We start from the raw sequence: 20,324 nt of genomic DNA, 5'->3' as shown, positions 1-20,324 counted from the left end.
TAACTCATAACTCCATAATGGACAAAATGAAAAAAAACAAAAAACAAAAAAACGTTAAAAGACATTATTGGACATTTTTAAATATCAAAATCTCTAATTTTCAAACGTATTCTGCCCCTTACTTTAGTATTTCTTCCCTTTTACACCAACAAGCCTTTTTCCTACAAATTTGCCCACCTGAGTTTATGTCACAGGGTGTTTGATTACAGTATGCAGAAGACAAGTCAATTGTTTGAACCTAGAAAAAACAGAGGCTGCTTTGTCTACACACAAGTGAATGACGGACTGATGTCCCTGTGTTTATGAGACATTACACGACACATCTTTCCTTTATTTTTCTGCACAGCACTGTCTTCAGTGATGCTCCTGCCACAGACTATATCTGCTCTCAGAATAACAAATTGCTACATTTGTCTTCGTATTTTAAAGCAAAAATTCAGTAACAACTCAATATATACCCATGTCTGAAAGTAACATGAAAAGACCAAAAGGTACATAGACCTCTAAGACACTAGTGTGTTTCACTTTAATTGCTGACCTAGACAATGGTTCAGAGTCATGTTACTTGTCTTCTTGTTTTTAAATGTTCCTAAATCCTCAAGCCTTCTGATTATTTCCAGATTTATATGAAATGTTTTCAGTGCGTCAAAAATATGTATATAATTATTTCCCCTAAGAATTATTCCTGTTATTATGATGATGATGATGATGATGATGATGATGATGATGATTTTCAAACTAAACTACAGATTTAGTCCCTTATTGAACGTCTTAAGTCTAGTATTTTCTCATTCAGTTATCATTTGTAGAGATAATGTGCAAACAAATATAACCCACTATACTTTTAGTACACACATGTTCAGCTCTGCTTTTTATTCTGTCATTGATAATACAACACAACAAACCAGCATATCGGTGATACAGAATATGACAGTGTGTTATTACATCCTTGAATCTTTACAGCTGAAATCTTCCCATTATTTTTCAATAAGACATGATTAACAAGTGTTACTTAATGATAAGACCATGATCCCCTCATCTCACTAAGAGAAGCACATGGAGTTTGTTGACCTGCAGAAATACTGTATTTGGGATTCTTGCGTCCTGTGTATTTTCCCTGTCAGAAACTCAATCTACTACTGCTACTGTATTTCACAGATTCCAAACCCGTCATCAAAATCTTTCACTACAGAATGACTGTCCTTACATAACACTAAAATTTAATGAAGCACATTAATGTCTGTGTGAAACCAAACCCACTACAGAGCCCGAGTTAGTGAGACTTTTTGCTCCCATGCATTCATCCATACACCTGTAACTACCAGTGATGCAAATGTATAATGTAACAGATTGTTCTTACAGTTTAGAACTATGAGGGAGGCAGCTTTCTGGAACAGAAGAGAACAGTTGAAACCTTTATGAAATATAATCACTACTGAATACTTAGTGGTATTTTAATTACAACATTAAATATATAAAATGTACTCGTACGGTCTGCATTTACATGTATGTAGCTTGAACAGGCCAATAGAGATCTCCAGTGTAGGACTGGCATTCTTATATAACACTGGATTTCACACATGTTGAAGCAGTGTCTTTTCAACATGAGAGTCGTGGAGTAAGAAATGGATTAAACTGTGTTGACGTGCTCCAACAAACATTACAACATATTATCAAATTAGAGCAAATAGTAATGTGTAAAACGTACACAGGTTATTCAGCTTGACAGGACAGCACAACAATTCAGTAATTAAGGTAATGGGACTTTTTCCAAGTTATGTCAAGTGGTGTTATTTTCAAAACTTGAATTTAAGTCGTTAAACATTTGGCCCCTTCAAATCCTTCAAGAAGCTAGTTTTGGAAATGATTTTCAGAGCAATACAATTTCAAACCATCAAATTACTTAACAGTGAGTATTCCGTAGTGGTTAAATTTCACTACTGGGTGTTGAGAATACATACCATCATGGCATTATGGCATAATTCAAAAGAATATATTTTACTCAAATACATGTCGGTTGTGAAACAAGGAAAAAAAGACGACAACTCTCTCACATTCCTTTAAGAGAATGAACTAAAAAAAAAAAAAAAATGCATTTTTAAGTGCCACAAACCTTTTTTCAAGGTTCATTCAGAATGTTGCTCTATTTGTGTATTGTAACAGCTGTATATGAGGCAGCGACAAATTCTTGCAGTGGAAACATGGCTAAACAAACGAATATAATGGGTGCCATATGAAGAGAAAAATAATACTGACATTAAAAGCACATTATTGTTACACATGTGTACATACACACACACACACAGTTGGCGATTAAAGAAGTGAGGACCAGGCAAAATGTCCTCACAACAATGGTGATCAAAAATGAGACCTTCCAAACATAGAATTACACACAAATACAGATCCAATGTAGCTTGAATACAGTTAAATCAGCTTTAGTTAAGGTATATGTTACAATGAAATATGCTCAGTTGTAGCATGCCCATCAGCATCTACAGGCTAAGAAATGTGAGTCAGGCAGTACCTTGGCACAAGGTGATATCTGGGCAGCAGACCTCCTCCTGCTGTGATGCATCTTGGGAAATGGAGTCCTGAGTATCTTATACAGTTCCTGTTGTGGATTGTTGAGCCAGCAGCTCCTCCAGCGGACGCAGGAACACCAGCATCACTGTGATGTTATCACTAGAACCAGCTGCTTTTGCGTGACTTACCAAGTGCTGAGCGACTCTTGACCCAACAGCACCCTCTGCCTGTTCCAGTGAAGCATCTCCTCCTCCTGCAGAGTCACCAGCATGCTGGAGTGCATCCAGAACCAGTTGAGGAACCTCTGAATGTTTGACTGCATCAAAGAAGCCATCGCACGCCAGCAACACATAGTCCTCGTCCCCTGACAGTGGGGTTGTTGAGCAGTCAGCGTCTCCAGATACATAGGGCTTCTGGTCAAAGTCACCTGAAGGACGGAAATGTGTGTGGGGGTAGTCTGCATTTATGAATAACGTAGAAACTTTGACTGCACCTATTTTTACATAACTTTCAAAACATTTAAACAGGGTGTATATTATGTGACAATATAACCTCCAATGCCACTTTTTCATCAATAATGGAACATTTGAAACTTCTGCGTATGTTTCACGGATTTATTGCAAACATCTCAATAAGTATAGGCATGCCAATATGCATAATACATGGTATAGTGGGAGCTGGACAGAATAAGAAGGCCCATGGTAATGCAAAAACTGAATAAGTTAGTTAAATTCATAGCTAAAAAGTACAAACCAGCCAAAGACTGGTAGAGTATCCATTGGATTGACAAAGTCAACATGCTTTTGTTAATATCCATTCACTTAAAGCTGCATGCAGAGGATTTCTGAGGCATACTTAGCAATAATGCTTTCTTTACAACTTTCTTCTATTGTTGCATTGTTTCAATAAGCTTCTGCAATATCACAATTTATTTCCATCCATGGTTCACCAAGATCTTGTATTGATGGTGGGAGAGTCTGACCACTGCACAAAGCCTTCTCCAGCACATCCCAAAGATTCTCAATGGGGTTAAGGTCTGGACTCTGTGGTGGCCAATCCATGTGTAAAAATGATGTCTCATGCTCCCTGAACCACTCTTTCACAATCTGAGCCCCATGAATCCTGGCATTGTCACCTTGGAACATGCCCGTGCCATCAGGGAAGATGGAATAACCTGGTCATTCAGTATATTCAGGTAGTCAGCTGACCTCATTCTTTGGACACATAATGTTGCTGAACCTAGACCTGACCAACTGCAGCAACCCCAGATCATAGCACTGCCCCCACAGGCTTGTACAGTAGACACTAGGCATGATGGGTGCATCACTTCATCTGCCTCTCTTCTTACCCTGATGCCACCATCACTCTGGAACAGGGTAAATCTGGACTCATCAGACCACATGACCTTCTTCCATTGCTCCAGAGTCCAAGCTTTATGTTCCCTAGCAAACTGAAGCATTTTTCCAGTTAGCCTCACTGATTAGTGGTTTTCTTAAAGCTACACAGCTGTTCAGTCCCAATCCCTTGAATTTCCTTCGCATTGTACGTGTGGAAATGCTCTTACTTTCACTATTGATCATAGCCCTGAGTTCTACTGTTGTTTTTCTTCGATTTGATTTCACCAAACGTTTAAGTGATCACAGATCACAATCAATCAGGATTTTTTTTTTTTTACCACATTTCTTCCTGGAAGACGATGGTTCCCCACTATCCTTCCGGTTTTTAATAATGCGTTGGACAGTTCTTAACCCAATTTTAGTAGTTTCTACAATCTCTTTAGATGTTTTCTCTGTTTCATGCATGCCAGTGATTTGACCCTTCTCAAACAGACCAACATCTTTACCACGACCATGGGCTGTGTCTTTCAGCATGGTTGTTCATTGCATCAGTTGGGGTTAAATAACTTGTTGTCAGCTGAAAGATAATCACCTATGCAGTAATTATCCAATAGGAGGCTGGTACCTATTTGCTTAGTTAAATCCAGGTATGCAGGTGATTTGGCTGTTTGCGCATGCTTCAAGATTCTCAAGTATTCTTCAATACTTTTCCATATTGTTCTATTTGAGATGAAATGCCAATTGATTTTCGTGAAGGTTCTGACATGTCGTATTAAAGGTTAAAAATGAATAAACAAATATCAAAAAAAGATTGTTACAATATGCTTAAATAAACAAATAAAGACCCTTTTTTAAATTTGCCTATAGTCTGTGTAGGTCAAGTAAATTAAGGTCAATGTCAAAAGTACTTGGACTGACTTACCTATAGCTCTGGATACAGCATAGGTGCCATTAACACGCCAGCAACCCATGAAGGTAAGACAGCCACCGAGATCTTCAATTCTCTGTTTCTCATCCTGGAGAACGGAGGACAGAAGAGTCAGACTCTATTATCTGGCCACCTTCTCATCACACATTGTATTTTAACATGTGCACTAAGTCTGCTGACCTTTTTTTGCCCTGGCAAAAAAAACAAGACAAACTAGAAAGCCTTCCAGGTGTCTATCCATTTACTGTACCCTTATATGCAAATGTATCTGCTGGCCAAGTAACTTCAAACCAAAGTATTATCAAGTACTTATATTAGCTAAAATGGGGTCGAAAAACACCAATACCACCAGGGAGATGGTCGCTTCATCTCTCTCAGGCTCAAATGTAAGAATAACTAGTGTAGACCCGCTTACAACAAGACATCTCATTTTACAAAGTTATCTATTAGAGCGCCCTTTAAAGAATTCACCCACTTCTGATGACTGATCTGGCTTTGTAAGATAAGTCTCATGGCGTCTCATGAGACATGGCGATATATTCCACACAAATCGATGTGTAGTTGTAACACATCCCTGGAAGCAATAAATATTTAACATGTATTTGTTTTGGATAGTCCCAATTTAGGATATAAAACATCCTTAAATTCCCAGAAGCAAAGAGATGTGTGTTTGTTTGTTATGTTATATTCCAACCTCTCTTTCTGGTTTATGGGGGTCCATGAGTGTAACAACTTGTCCTTTTCTGACCAGTATTGCCTGGGAGTCTCCCAGCCAAGCCACGGCCAGTTCCCGACCCTGGATCAGCACCACCACTCCTGTGCTGCCGCTCCGCAGACGCTGTCAACACAGACACAAAATTAATTCCAAAATTCTTCATCAACCAGTCCATCACAGGGCTAACATCCATTGATACTCACACAAGACCATTTTAGAATCATCAATTAATTTAACATGCATCTTTGTACATCTTTGTCGGAGGAAGCCCGAGCAATTGGAATACGCACAATGGGATTCCTGCAAATCAAGAATGCAATGAATCTTCTGCCAACAACAGCACCACCATGCTCCCTGTTCATTTAATGATTTTGTAATTTTTTGTTAAATGCAAAATATGCAGGATTTTCCTAAAAACAATAACCTCAAAAGTAGGGCTGTCAAAATGAACGCTTTAACGCGGATTAATCCTTGATTGAAACAGCACATTATCTTTATCGGTTCGTTCTGCTGCCTGTCACTACAGGATCAACAGCCCATTTGCGCATGCGTGACAGTAACTGTACTTGGACAAACTGCCCGAAATGCGTTGCCAGAGATGTTCGAAGTCATTCTGCGCTGCAGATGGGTTAATTGCGTTAGAATTTTTAATCAGATTAATCATGATGATGGATTAATCCACTCAAAAGTAATCCATCTCAATCGCCACTTATGACCCACTGGAAGTGTATGGCCATGTATGTTTCAGCAGTCCGTTGCCTCTGGCTTTATTTTCTTATTTGGCTGTGTTTGGGACACAAGGCTGAAACCCTTGGCTAGTGGGCATGTAACCTCCAGCCAGTTACACCATGCAGGATGTAAGGGCCAGAGCATAGCAATGAGATTACATTCTGTCTCTGTCAGTGACTCTGTCAGTGTCACAGCCATTATGTAAAAGAGCTGCAAGTCTCGTGTTTGTGTGAGAGGGCAGGGATGACCTATAAATGCATAGGACAGGATGAAACGTGCGCGTGAGTATGTAGCCTGCATCCACGCAAAATCCACCAAAGCTAATGCAGAAGTGTGGGACTGTTTGTATGTGTTTTAGAATGCTGAATTATTTATAAGTCTGATAAAAACAAAATAACGCTTAATTTCTCAGAGTCTTGCTCATTTGACCACCACTGCTCTTTCTCCATCTCAGTCATTGCGCTGGGAAGGACAGGTCAAGTCTGATGAATGCTTCCAAGTATCTCCTTAATTAGACGTTAACAGTGCAAACTTCTGTAACTATTCTAGTGGCCCTCTCACACTAGAGTAACAGTGCATGAATTCTGTAGGTCAGCTGAAACCAACAAGTACAGGATGTTGTGCAGGTTTCATGTCAATACCTCTCTTTTGGCTTTGCATCTAAACATGTCATCTGTGCGTTTGAAAGCAGTTTTGAACGCTGTAGCTGTGTCACTCCGCAGAATCTCCAGTTTACTCAGAGCCACATGGAGATGGGTGGCAGCGTAGGTGGCAGCCTCCACCCCTCCGTGGCCATCAAATACAGCATAGTAGGCACGATCTACACCATCCTAGACATGGAAGTGAGAGACAGAGAGAGAGAAACATTATTTAAGTGTTTGATAGTTAGTGCACTGACTAGCATGTGAACAGACAAGCACCATATTACATGAGATTTAGCACACTTCTGATGATGATATACAATATACAGAACATGCAAAATTTGTCCAGCTACCTTTGTTTCACATTTCTTTTTGGATGTATAACTATGTACTGTTATTCTTCACCCAAAGTCAGCTGTATTCTTTTATTCCAAGTCAAAATAAAGTTGGGGAATATTACTTGTGCATGAATATTTCTCAGAAAAGTTGCTTATGAACCGCTTTTGAGACAGCTTGTGTAGTTTAGACTCACTACACAAGCTCAATTAAATAATTTTAAAGTTTAACATTTAGCAATTAGCTGAACGTTTCAATCAGTTTATACCAAGGAGTTTTGAAAACTAAGTTGAGGCATTCATTTCGCTTTTTCTTTTTCTTATTTTCACAAGATGAAAAACTGATATGCAGTTTTGGGTGAGTTGTTTTCCACATCACTTGTTTGAGAAGGTGGGGTGAGGTGGGCAGATTTGGAGTTCTGAGTATAAGCCTGATCCGTGGGCTTTAACTTTGCTAGTTAAATACACTGCCTGGCCAAAAAAAAAAGTTGCCACCAAAAAAAAGGTCAAACATTCTAGTATTTCGTTGGACCGCCTTCAGCACACATTCACTGTGGCATTGTTTCAGTAAGTTTCTGCAATGTCACAAGATTTATTTTCATCCACTGTTGCATTCATTTTTCACCAAGATCTTGTATTGATGATGGGAGAGTCTGACCACTGCACAAAGCCTTCTTCAGCACATCCCAAAGATTCTCGATGGGGTTAAGGTCTGGATTCTGTGGTGGCCAATCCATGTTTATATATGTCTCATGCTCCCTGAACCACTCTTTCACAATTTGAGCCCCATGAATCCTGGGATTGTCATCTTGGAATATGCCTGTGCCATCAGGGAAGATGGAATAACCTGGTCATTCAGTATATTCAGGTAGTCAGCTGACCTCATTCTTTGGGCACATAATGTTGCTGAACCTAGACCTGACCAACTGCAGCAACCCCAAATCATAACACTGCCCCCACAGGCTTGTACAGTAGTCACCAGGCATGATGGGTGCATCACTTCATCTGCCTCTCTTCTTTCTTCCGACCACATTTCTTCCTTGAAGACGATGGTTCCCTACTATCCTTCCAGTTTTTAATAATGCGCTGGACAGTTCTTTACTCAATTTTAGTAAATTCTTCAATCTCCTTAGATGTTTTCTCTGCTTGATGCATGCCAATGATTTGACCCTTCTCAAACAGATTAACATCTTTTCCACAAATGTGTCTTTCAGTATGGTTGTTTAAGAAATGAGAAGCTACTCATTGCATCAGTTGGGGTCAAATAACTTGTTGCCAGCTGAAAGATAATCACCCATGCAGTAATTATCCAATAGGAGGCTCCCACCTATTTGCTTAGTTAAATCCAGGTGGCGACTTTTTTGTTGCCCAGGCAGTGTATGTCTCAGTCTTGACTTGGAATCAGTCAGAAGGGCTGAAATGACCATGAAATATCAGTTAAAGCTCCCCACAACGAAAGGTTTTCTGTGAGCATCGTCACCTCCTCTAGTAAAGTTAGATAGACGTGGCATGTTCCACATCTCGTTTTCTTACCCACAGCCACACACTGACAGCAACCCATGTGAAGGAAAAAAATATTGTTTGGTATTGGTTGATATGTAATCAGGATTCCTACAAAACTCAGCAGGGACAATGGACCAGACTTCATTTACCAATCTGACAATGACTGATTATCTTGTTTTTGACTTGAAACGCCACTATTCTTATCATGCATAGAGTGGCAGTGCAGCTGAGAAAGAGAATGGCACAACAAAATCTAGTGGAACTTCCCTTGTCCACTTGCGCACATGAATAAAAATTAACATGGTTTGATTCCATTTGTGATAGTTTATGGATGCCTCCAAACACAACTACAGCTCACCCATGCATTAGCACAATAACAAATAAACAGCAGCAGACAAGGAATACAAAACAGGCTCTCTAACACCCATCAAGGCTGGTGAAGGATTGGGTACAGAGAAGCAAGCACTCCTATGGCCCAATGACAGAACTTCCAAGAATATGAATGTCAGTCTTTGCAACTCATGTGGGACAGTTTGTATATTAATGTATGTAGTTGCAATGTTTGTATTTCCTCTGTTATGGTGGGGAGAACACTAAAGGTCACCATTAGTTGGACTGTCCACATCTCTCATTCCAGAACATTATGATAATAATACAAAGGCTTTCAGTACCTCCCTGTCTGTTATAACACTAAGATGCCTATGTCCACAAAAACAGCAAATTCATTTCTTATAGTGAGCTAATTACAAGGTATCTTAAATCCTCATGGATTTATATGTTTGTTTAATTTTCACTGTGTTTCACTGAGTGCAATGCCTTAGTGTTCATATTAGTACATATGCTATGTTTCAGAATTTCACTTGTCTTGCACACGAGCAGCTTGATGTCAGAAAATTTCCACTGGAAAGATTTTTGGCCTTGACAGTAGTAAAGGTGTCATTGTTTAGATTAAATTTATTATCCTGTGCTACTTATCAGGTAGTTTGGAGAAACTCAAGTGTGTTTCTCAGCACAGTAATTCGAGTTTGAACTGGCCCTATCCCTCCTGAATCTGTGTTTTGATGAATGTTTGCAAAAAACTGTTACAGAAGATGTAAAAGCATGCCGTATTTGAAACCTTACATGCCTCACATGCTAAAGATTCCCCGAGCAAGACACTGAACCCCAAGTGAATGTGAACATGCCTGTGTGAACGAATGGGTAGATGTGTCACTGTGACTGCAGAGTGCAATGAGTACTGATCATGGACTGTAGAAAAGAGGGAGCCATGACAACCGCTCTAAAGTGAAGCCAAAGGTCATAATCTCCACCTTCTGTTAGTGGATGGGACTTGGGCCAAACCAAAACATTGCGTAGACGTTAAATAAATTATTTTCAATGGTGGTTTCTGTCATTTTAGGTAGTTCATATGATGCTGATGTATGTTCAAGTGGCCGTTCTTCTGAGAAGTTTTGTTTTATTTAGTTATTTGACATAAAACATAAAAAAATACATAAAAAATATAGAAACAGGATGTGACATCATGTTGATTGACAGTTGCCACTGACAATCACGTGATGCCACCCCATAGGACTGAGAGTAGGAAAAGATAAATAAATAAAGTGTATAATCCAAAAAATTTTTGTAGTGGAGTAAAGTAGTACCTCCACCAGTTACAAAATTGATCAAATGCAGTATTGATCAAATGCCACCAGGAAGTCTAGAGAAAGTGAGGGTGGGTCATCCATAACACGGCACCACTCTCAAGCAGTACTGTGCAGACTCTAGCTCCATACTAGCAAGATGGCATCGCCCATATCCCCAGGATACTAGCATCAGTGTGGCTAATGGGAGAAGGTGGAGATGCATTGTCCTTTTTTCATACAGTCTATAGTATCAATAGGTAGAAAAGCACTATAGAAATACAAGACAATTTATCAAGACAATATGGATATGTGATATTGAGTAAATTCTGGAGTACACATCTCAGAAAATATATAGACAGATAACGTACCACTGCAACCCCAAATTCTCAAGACAAGACCTCAGTCTTCTCAGTGTTACCAACTGCACACAAACAGTGTTTTGTGTTGTAGTGAGAGGCTTGTACCTGGATTCCGAAGAGCTGGTTGAACTCTGCCAAGGCCACATGTTTGTCCTCCATCTTCCTCCTTGTGTTCTTGATGGCATGGACAGAGCAGTGAGTGATGCAAGAGGGGGATGGGGGCAGCTTGGGAAGGTTTTGGTGCCATGCATGAGCTATGTGTATCAGCTTGTTGAGGAAGAGATGTTGGACCCTGTCCGACTGCAGTACTGACAGTAAGATAAAATACAAATAAATGAGTAATATGGCTTCAGGTTTTGACTTTTTATACAGTATTCACTGCCATTTTGCTTACCTGTTGGTACTGATGTCTTTTTCTCTTATTTTGTTTTTATAGTTTTTGATGTACATATACAGTAAATAGTGTTTAATTTTATTAAATATTCTAGCACATGTCTGGTACATTTACAGTTAATAGTGTTTAATTTTATCATTGTTCTTAATCTATTGTTAATTGCTGCTTTTACATAATAACTTCCCTCTCAGAATCACTAAAACATATGGATCTATAAATCTGCATAGACTAATGGGAAAGGTATTACTGGTAGTGATAAACCCACACAAAATTACCACCAACTCTGCAGTTCATCTCAGCTCTACAGAGCTTTCTAAGCCTCTTTTAGCTAATTGGTTTGGCTTTATGTAACATTCACTGGTAAAGTTCTAAGCTCAAACCTGCCGCCTGCTTAGTGACTTTCAGTAGGGAGTTTGCATTTTCTTCCTTTTCTTGCAAAGGTTATCACCAGGTGATCTAGCAAGCCAAAGACACGCTAGTTACATTCAACATTAAAACTAGCCCTCGGTGTAAGATGGAGCGTGAATGGTGGTTTGTCTCTCAACGTCATAATTAACCATATAACAACATGTTTTTATGATGTATCCAGTCATTTAATTTGTTAATTTTTGTTTAGATGTATTATTTATTTATCATGCTGGATACTTTCAATTGGATTACACAGGATGAATGTTAGTACTAGGTCTTCATGCCTCACATGTGCATAGGCTTTGGACTTGAAATTAATGATAATGTTGCTATCAATGCTCTGTCATTAAGCACCATTCAGTTAATGGAAATGAGCTGCACCGGTTTCTGGTTGTTTACACAAACAAGCAAGTTTCAGCAGAAGTTTCCTACTTAAACCTCAAACTTCCCACCAGTCCCCTAGAACTGAAGAAGCTACTCGGATGAGTAGTGAAACGTCTTCTCAAGAAACTCTATAAGTCCAGTTGCCTTTTTTTAAACGATTTTTTTTAATATACTATGACCTGGATGACTGAGAACCTTCACAGACAGATCATGTTGCTCTGTATCTGCTTGACATGCAAAGAGACAACTTTTTACTGATGTGCCTCAATGCGTAACACAATGCAACTGAAAGCCACATAAACTTACAGACTTCAGTTTGCTCCTCTTCCTGGTTGCCCTCGGCTTCCTGGGGAATTTGGAAGGGTGAAAGGTCCTTCTGCAGCAGCTGGGATACTGCTTCTTGGCACAGGAGGGCACTAAGGCCTGCAGGAGAACCCCTGAACAACAAACACACAGAAATACACATTGGGAGCTGCTGGTAAATGCATAATAACTGTGAATGCAATGGAATGACATTTCTGTGGTAGAGAAGACTGGGGTTAGGAGACAGGAAGTGCAGGGAACAATGGTTTTTCTGGTGACAGGATGTAAAGTAAAAAAAAAACAAAAAAAAAACAAAGCCAGTGAGTTCCTAGATTTTCAAGTTCCTGCTATTTGAGCTTGAAGCTTCATCTGCATGTGTTCTTCAATGTACAGCCATGGACAATCATTGACACAAAATAAGAGATCTGTGTGTAAATGCCTACTTTTGGCATAACATAGGAGTATAGGGATTGTAGCCAGTATAATAAGTGTGGACACACCCATTAAATCAAACACTTAATCAAAAATAATCAACATGATCTCATGATCTAATGAAATGTGAAATGTATCACTCATGTTGGGGCTAAAGAAAATTCCACGGCATTATGTATACCATACAGTCATTGAAAGAAATGATTAGACCACCCTTGTTTTCTTCAATTTTTTTGTTCATTTTAATGCCTGGTACAACTAAAGGTAAATTACCTGAAAAATACAATGAATACGACAAAAAATGCACCTGATTACATAATAATTTATGTCCTATTTGACATGCTTAAGCTTAATTGTATTCCTAGAATATACAAGAGGCCATTTCATGTCATAAGCAGCACTGCACACGCAAAGGTCGAGAGTGGTTTCCTGCTTACATTCAAACCGTAGCACAGCTCAGAAGTTGTCAGGTCTCACATAATGCCTAAAACAAATGGATTATGTGAAGCCACAAAGGCAGCCATCTTGGCACTGCTGGAAAGTGGCATGAGTGAGAGACAGGTAGGCAAAAAACTGAAGATCTCCAAGACAGGCGTTCATTGCACCAAGAAAAAACAAGGCGAACATGGTACTACCAAATTGTTGGTACCCCACGAGATGACCATGCACTCATCCGTTCCTGTGACTTGTTCGGCAAGGACAGTTTGAAACCGACTTCTTGAAGCTGGTCTGAAGTCACACAGGGCATGGAAGAAGCCCTTCATCAACGAAAAGGCAGAGGAAGGCCCGGTTACTCTTTGCTGGGGATCACAAGGATTGCACTGTTGATGATTGGGCTAAGGTTCTCTTCAGTGATGAATCCAACTTTGAGTTGATGCCAACTTACTGGTTAGGAGGAAGCCTGGAGAAGCCTACAAACCACACTGTCTTGCCCCTACAGTAAAACATGGGGGTGGATCAGTGATGATCTGGGGTCGTTTCAGTATGGGTGGAACAGGGCAAAGGCAATTGTGTGAATGGCGAACGAACCAGGTCACATACAGGGCTACTCTTGAAAACAGTCTTCTTCCATCAGCTGGAAAACTCTTTTCTGCCTCGAATGACTGGATTTTCCAACCAGACAATGCCCCCTGCCACACAGCAATGTCAGTTAAGGCATGGATGGAGAACCAGAACATTTGAACCATGCCTTGGCCTGCTCAATCACCAGATCTAAATCCAATTGAAAACCCGTGGAAAATCATCAAACTCAAAATGGACAACCACAAAAACATTCCTGTTGCACACAATTTGTGCAACAGCAATGGGCTGCTGTGATAGCAGAACAATGTCAGAAGCTGATGGAGAGCATGCCAAGACGTATGGCTGCAGTCATCAAAAACTATGGTTATGCAATCAAGTACTAACTCCTGTGTGCATCATGTGACTAAAACAAACAGAAAAGAAAACATGGAGTGCCTAAAAGCACTGTTCTTGGCAGTACAATGCCATAGCTAATGATGTAAGAACTTAAGTGATTTTGGTTATTATCAAGAAAACCATGGAAAATGGCTAGATATCAGCTCTTAAATTAAACTCTTATGAGCTATTTTTGTTGATATCATTATATTTGTCCAAATAAATGTACCTTTAGTTGTACCAGGCGTTAAAATGACCAAGAAATTGAAGAAAACAAGGGTGGTCTAATCATTTTTTCCATGACTGTAGGAAACAGTGAAGACGGTCAACAAATAGAGAACGTATGGCACATCAATGGCAATATGAATGGTTGGAGTCCCTCCAAAATTCCCAAAACTGGGAAGGGAGACTGTCAGGAAGCTGTCAACACTTTTTTGGCAAATGCTGTGTGCTCCCCACTCTACATTCTGTCTAAGCTATGAAGTCGGATGGCAAAGACACCAGCTTTTTCTGAAGAAAAACAAATCCAAGCACAGCTAAAATTTACAAAAACATAGTCTGCCAGAATCATGCGAAAATATGTCATGCTCAAATTGTGAGACCAAGATTAAAATCTGGCCAAAATATGAAAATCTGTAGCAGGAACCAACATGGATCTCTTATATATTCAACCTAGGCCATGTGTGAGTGTGTGTGTGCGTCATGTATGCAGCAGAAATTTGTTCTTCCTCTGTATGTCCGCTTGTACAGACATGACAAAGGAATTTGTAAAGTGGGAGAGTTGAATCTTCCTTCGTGTGTGTGTGACTGTATTGAAAGCTCAAAGTCTGTGTATGTGATCCGTGTCCAAGCCTGGTATTAAAAGGGTCTTGATTAATCCAGTTCCAAGGGGTGCAGCTAAAAGTATGGGTGTGAACACGCCCAAGACACGTCAAGAATGCAAATGCAAATAGTTCTTTTCAAGGCCTGCACAAACTTATAACTCCAACCCTGGAAGCCTCCATATGCACTATAATCTCTGGTAATAAAGTTAAACAAAGTACCTACAGTAGGTAACTTTCAGGTGGCTTCTTTTACTGTACATCAGCATGACCACATCATTAATTAACCACATGCTAACATGCTTTTTAATGACCGAATCATACACAGTGTACTCATATTAAATACTCTCATTAGTTAATTCTTGTGTTGATTTATTTATTATTTAGTTGGTTAACAGCTATTTTGAAAGTCTCTCATTACTAATGAACAGACATGCACTTGCTTTTTCCTTTTCTGGCGATCATTTCTAATAGTGGTTGTGTGTTTTTTTCTGAATGAATGAGGCTAAACTGAGCTGACACAAGCAACCCACTGAGTAAGAGGTCTTGAATGTGACTGAGGACTTGTGTGTTCAGACATTACCAAAGGAATGTAGACAAATGCGACCCAGACCACCTCCAAATCTCAAGCACTGCTTGTGTTTCAAAAACGGCGTCAGGTAGAGGCTGTTTTCATTCTTTATGTTTTTATCTTGTGAAATCTGGAAAGAGGTAAGTGAAAATGCAGGTTTTATTCTGGTGGTTTTATTTTAAGATGATAAGTTGCAAGCCCTGGACTTAAGTAAACTAAGGGGAAAAAATGTTAGTTGCACTATTTTCCCACGTTTGACAGGTGAGTTAATAAAGAAATGGAAAAGGGAAAATTGATCAGCAAATGATAATATATTGCACTTTCAGGAGACTTGGGCCTAACACATTCAGCCAGATGGAAATAAAGAATACAGGAGGTCTCTTTGGTAAGCAAAGTGAGACTGCCGCATTCATACACCTATAAAATACAATTCAATATGGAAGTAATGCAAGTTTTCAGAATACGTTACTCAGATTAAATAATGTAACGGAATACGTTTTCAATTTTATAAAAATTTACATTTTTGGGCATGTATTCTGTAATGAAAGAAAGAAAGAAAGAAGCAGTCAGATTAATTGATGAAGTGTATAGGGATATACTGTCTGCTCAGACTCAGCCAGTAAAGCAAAGATGATTGGATGGTGCGTCATAGCAGAGATAGGCAATGACTGCAAACATACGGTGAAAGCAACCTGGGACAAATGAAGAACACAGAAAATAGCTGTCATTTGCAAGTAGCAAGCCGTGCTCACCAGAAAGAACTGTGTCTTGTTTAAGGTTGTTGTAAGCCTATTGATAGCCTTTTAAATAAGAAATCACAAGAGTCTGGTGTCACTTCAGTTTTCAGTGGCATTGAATGGGTTGTATCTGGAGTTTAAACAGCAGTGCATAGCTTTTTTGTTATTATTGCAATTCTGTACTATTACTGTATAGCATGCTCCGTGTCCCCCCTCCCCCCATCCCATCATCAGTTTGTATCATGTATAAAGACATAATAATCTTTGTGTATGTAAACTTCTGACTTTGAAGAAAGTAATAAAAAATTCTCTAAGAAATTCTCTCTCTCATTATTGTGGCATTTAGCAAATAGAAATAATTTTGGTAATCCTAACTGACCTAAAACAGGAGAGGTTTAGTCTGATTTAACTTCAGACAGTGAGGAAAAAAGGTTTGTGTGTCTTTTAACACAGTGTATGTAAACATCTGGTTTCAGCTGTATGTGTCTATGACAGATGTATGTTTATCTAATTTCTCCTGCTGTTCTCTTCTCTCTTTTTCTGTCTGTACCCGGCTGGCCTTAGGCAGATGGGTCCCTCCATATGAGCTGGGTTCTGCTCGAGGTTTCTTCCTGTTAAAAGGGAGTTTTTCCTTGCCACCATTGCCTTCAGGCTTGCTCTGGGGGTTTCAGGGTAGACTTTGTAAAGCATCTTGAGACAATTTGTATAGTTACTGACACTAAATAAATAAAACTGAATTGAATTGAATTGAATTATTTCAACTGCAAGTCTTGTTGTGTGTGCCTTTAATCTTATGCTGCTGTAGATTTTCTCCTGTGTTCCAGTCATTCAGGCTTACCAAATACTTATAAATAATTATGTGCCTCCTCGGCTCACCTTGCAGCCAGCAGCCTCAGACCCAGTTCCAGGCTCTCTCCATGCAGCTCTTCCATCGAGACTTTGCGGCTCAGAGGGCTGACAGGGAGCACGCTGCCTTCCTCCAGAGCAGCTGGGAACTCCTCCACCAGTTTCTCCAGGAAGCACCGGGCCTCCGACTCCATCTTGTTGAACCCTAAGGCTAAATAAATCATTTGAACAAATGGACTTTTAATGATGGACAACACTGAAAAAAACAAAAAAACTATTACAAACTATCTGATGTGTGTCTTGATTTAACTAATTGGAACACAAACTAGATAAATGATGTTAGGCTGATGCTAAATTATGATAGGTGTGTCTTGTATAAATCATTTTGTTTTTACTATTATTTCACCCTGGCATACTGTGGTGTGCATCACAGGTTAATGCCGCAGTAAGAAAGAACAGACAAAAATTCTGGCTGCATGTATGTCTGTATACAAAGAAGACAGGAGAGCAAAAGTGATTTATATATATATATGAATATCTAGGTTAGAAGAAGCAGTATATCTCAGCCTGTTTCCATACTGTTCTTTACCGTTTAGAAAATAGTAATCAGCAGAGGTAGAACAAAAAGCTACCAAGCAATACTAATTCACAATGTTTTAGTAAGAACATTCATTTACAGATGGACAAATGTGAATGAATGGGATGTGTCATGTGACACCAATACGCTCTAACACAAGACCGTTTCCTATTGTTATGGTGGATATACTGGTGGATATGATGGTATATGCTGCACGCTGACCGGAAGGTGTGGAAGTGTCACTTCCTCTGAAACATAAACGCAGTTTCTTAAAAAATAAAAATTAAGAAAGCTACGTAGGGTATACCAAACGACATGAAGAGTTACCGGAACTGTTAAGAAGGCGTAATATCAGAATTAGAATCAGAAATCCTTTGTTGTCCTTGTACGCAGTGCAACCAGAGTTGAACTCATCTCCTCTGTGGTTTTGTGTAAGAGCAAAATACAACAGATAAAATAAATATGACACTACGGTATGTCGGCTGTGCGGTAGAAACAGCAGGTATTTTGCTACCTTACAACTTACTGAAATGTTTCCTTTTCTGTGCCACATATGTAAAAAATATCTCACAGTTTTAAATGTTGAGTTCCCTTTTTATCTTCTAAAATTTATGCTGACGGCCGCGTTTAAACATTACACTGTGTTGGATGTTGTCGACAACTTGCTGTTTATGGATCCTAATTTCCCCCCCAAAAAGCAAAATGCTCTTTCTCCTTACCTTGAGCTATGTTGGAGAAGTCCCTTAACTCAACTAAACTAAAATAAAGCTGATGAAAACACGGTCTATGGCGACGCGGATAGATTCATGTAAAGCACAAACGCACACAAATCTGGGCTAGTGGACCAGGTTGTAAACTGTGCGATGCTGAAACTGCAGTCAATGTGTGGAAAAGCAGCGGTATTGAAACTGTGCGGAAACGTCAACACCCCATTGGACCGGCGATTTCCTGTGCGTCATCACCTTTCACCACGCGCCCTTCCCGCTTCCGCTACAGATTTAAAGCAACAGGCTCTAGTGATGGGAGGTCCGGCTCTTTTCAAAGATTTGCCTCTTTTGGCTGTTATTGTCCCGCGACTCTTCACAGGAACAAGCGGTTACAGAAGATGAATGAATGAATGAATGGATGAATGGCTGTTATTGTTATTGTTTAACACTTTAATTAAAGCTTTAAATGAACAACTGAACTACAACAAACAAATTAAACAAATACAGGCCAAAGTCTTAACTTTATGACACTTTTTTTACACTAAAGACTATAGTCTTGCCAACCTTTAGTGTAGGTTGGCATTCAGAAATACCAGATGCCTCACCTTGGATGTCCAGGTTTCACTCATTTCTTAATTTTTTCCCGATGCGCTTGCATCTTCCGACTCGCCCGTGTCTCTGTCTGTACCTGACCTGTACCACTACACTCACTATGTTTGGAGCGTCTAGTATAAACGAGATTATTCCCTGTTGCATCATTGGGGACTAAAAATATATATTGATGCACTCATTAAATGCTTCATCGATCAGATCTGTCCAAACAATGTCTAATTTTGTTTCCCCTTCCTGAAGCACATACATTTCTACTAATAATATATTCTTTACTGTCATTATATTTGACGAAGGTCATTAGCCAGGGGCCTTCTATGTCATTTTTATGTTTTGTTTGTAAATGCTGTCTAACTGATTATGACACATATTCATGTTTAGCACATTTGGACCGGTTAAGTTTTCGTTTGTTACTTTAAATCGCTTCAATGATTTTATTTGTCCTTGTCTTATGTCTAAATAATGCCAAATGTTTACTAATGGCAGTCATTCAAATTTCATATTTCATTTCATATACATTTGCAAAAGTATCCATAAGAATGTGGCTTAGATGCCTGGTTCTTGTCAATAATATTGTAGTGAGGAAATGTGGGGGGATTGATGATGTGCCTGACAGAACTGATAATTAATGATTTTCACCTGCGTTAGGAGGCGGAGTTATCAGGTGGGAATAAAAGAGCTGATTCAATGGCCGGACGCCGGTTGAGAGAGAGACAAGAGCTGTGTTGTCCGGGGCTGTGGCTGTGGCACTGGGCGGGAGGGTGCTGTTCGCAACTTTTAGTGTTGCCGGCAGCGAAGACAGGTAACTAGGGGAGCTGTTCCTGCGTTAGGAGGGGAGGCTAGGTGCCTCCTTTATGTAGAGAGGGATCGGGGAGTAGAGTGCCGAGGCTGAGCTTCGCGGGGCTGACAATTGCCCTGACTCCATCGCATTCCACGCCATCACACGGGTTTCTAACAGGCCCGGTTACCTGCTGTCCCTACCGGCTGCAGCTGCAGTGACTGTTGCTGCGGGAGACGCTTCCAGAGTTGTTGGGAGGCTCCATGTTTGTACCCCACGGGGGGGTCTTTTCGCCGGACCGGGCGAGTTAAGTTATCACACTCTCGTGTTTGTCTCTTTGTTGTCTCATCAATTAGTTATTGCCTTTAAGTGTATGTTAAAAAGTTTTAGTGGTTCGACGCCCTTTTGAGTCCTTCCCAGAGACGGCCTGCGGGTTAAGGGGGCTCCCTTCCTCCCCCTATCGGTAAAAGTGGGTTTTGACCTGCCTACAGTTTGGAGTGGTCCTTAAAGTTGCAGTGCATTTTAGTATCGTGTGTCCTTGGGTTGCAGTGTACCGGTTGCTGTGCATTTGATGTGTGTAGTGTAATCCCCCGAGAGTGTTTTCTATTCACTTGCAGTGCTGTGTGTTAATGGGTTGCAGGGTGGCTGCCTGGCCCTTAAAGTT

General features: G+C 39.9%; 1 protein-coding gene across 1 annotated transcript; it reads right to left on the bottom strand.

The window, feature by feature from the left end:
* Nucleotides 1-842: 842 nt before the first annotated feature.
* ppm1f (protein phosphatase, Mg2+/Mn2+ dependent, 1F) lies at nucleotides 843-18,427 on the bottom strand. Its single transcript, XM_084550846.1, has 8 exons — nucleotides 18,286-18,427; nucleotides 17,020-17,200; nucleotides 12,188-12,318; nucleotides 10,801-11,003; nucleotides 6,874-7,062; nucleotides 5,483-5,626; nucleotides 4,783-4,876; nucleotides 843-2,950 (listed from the first exon to the last, which is right to left on the bottom strand). Exons 2-8 carry the CDS (start codon nucleotides 17,181-17,183, stop codon nucleotides 2,601-2,603), a joined length of 1,275 nt encoding a protein of 424 aa, XP_084406972.1. The 5' UTR covers nucleotides 17,184-17,200; nucleotides 18,286-18,427; the 3' UTR covers nucleotides 843-2,600.
* Between the last annotated feature and the right edge of the window lie 1,897 nt (nucleotides 18,428-20,324).

This window comes from Chelon labrosus (genome assembly GCF_963514085.1).
Source record: "Chelon labrosus genome assembly, chromosome: 9".
NCBI lineage: Eukaryota > Metazoa > Chordata > Actinopteri > Mugiliformes > Mugilidae > Chelon > Chelon labrosus.
Note: the sequence above shows the minus strand (reverse complement) of the source record. Positions and strands in the feature narration are given on the sequence as shown.

Bases quoted from the DNA above. Each gene is read 5' to 3' on its own strand.
- ppm1f (XM_084550846.1), bottom strand. From the start codon at position 17,183: ATGGAGTCGGAGGCCCGGTGCTTCCTGGAGAAACTGGTGGAGGAGTTC. The intron at 5,627-6,873 runs GTATTGACATGA...CTGTGTTGACAG, and splicing joins GATGCAAAGCCAAAAGAGAG to CGTCTGCGGAGCGGCAGCAC. The intron at 2,951-4,782 runs GTAAGTCAGTCC...TCCGTCCTTCAG, and splicing joins TGCTGTATCCAGAGCTATAG to GTGACTTTGACCAGAAGCCC.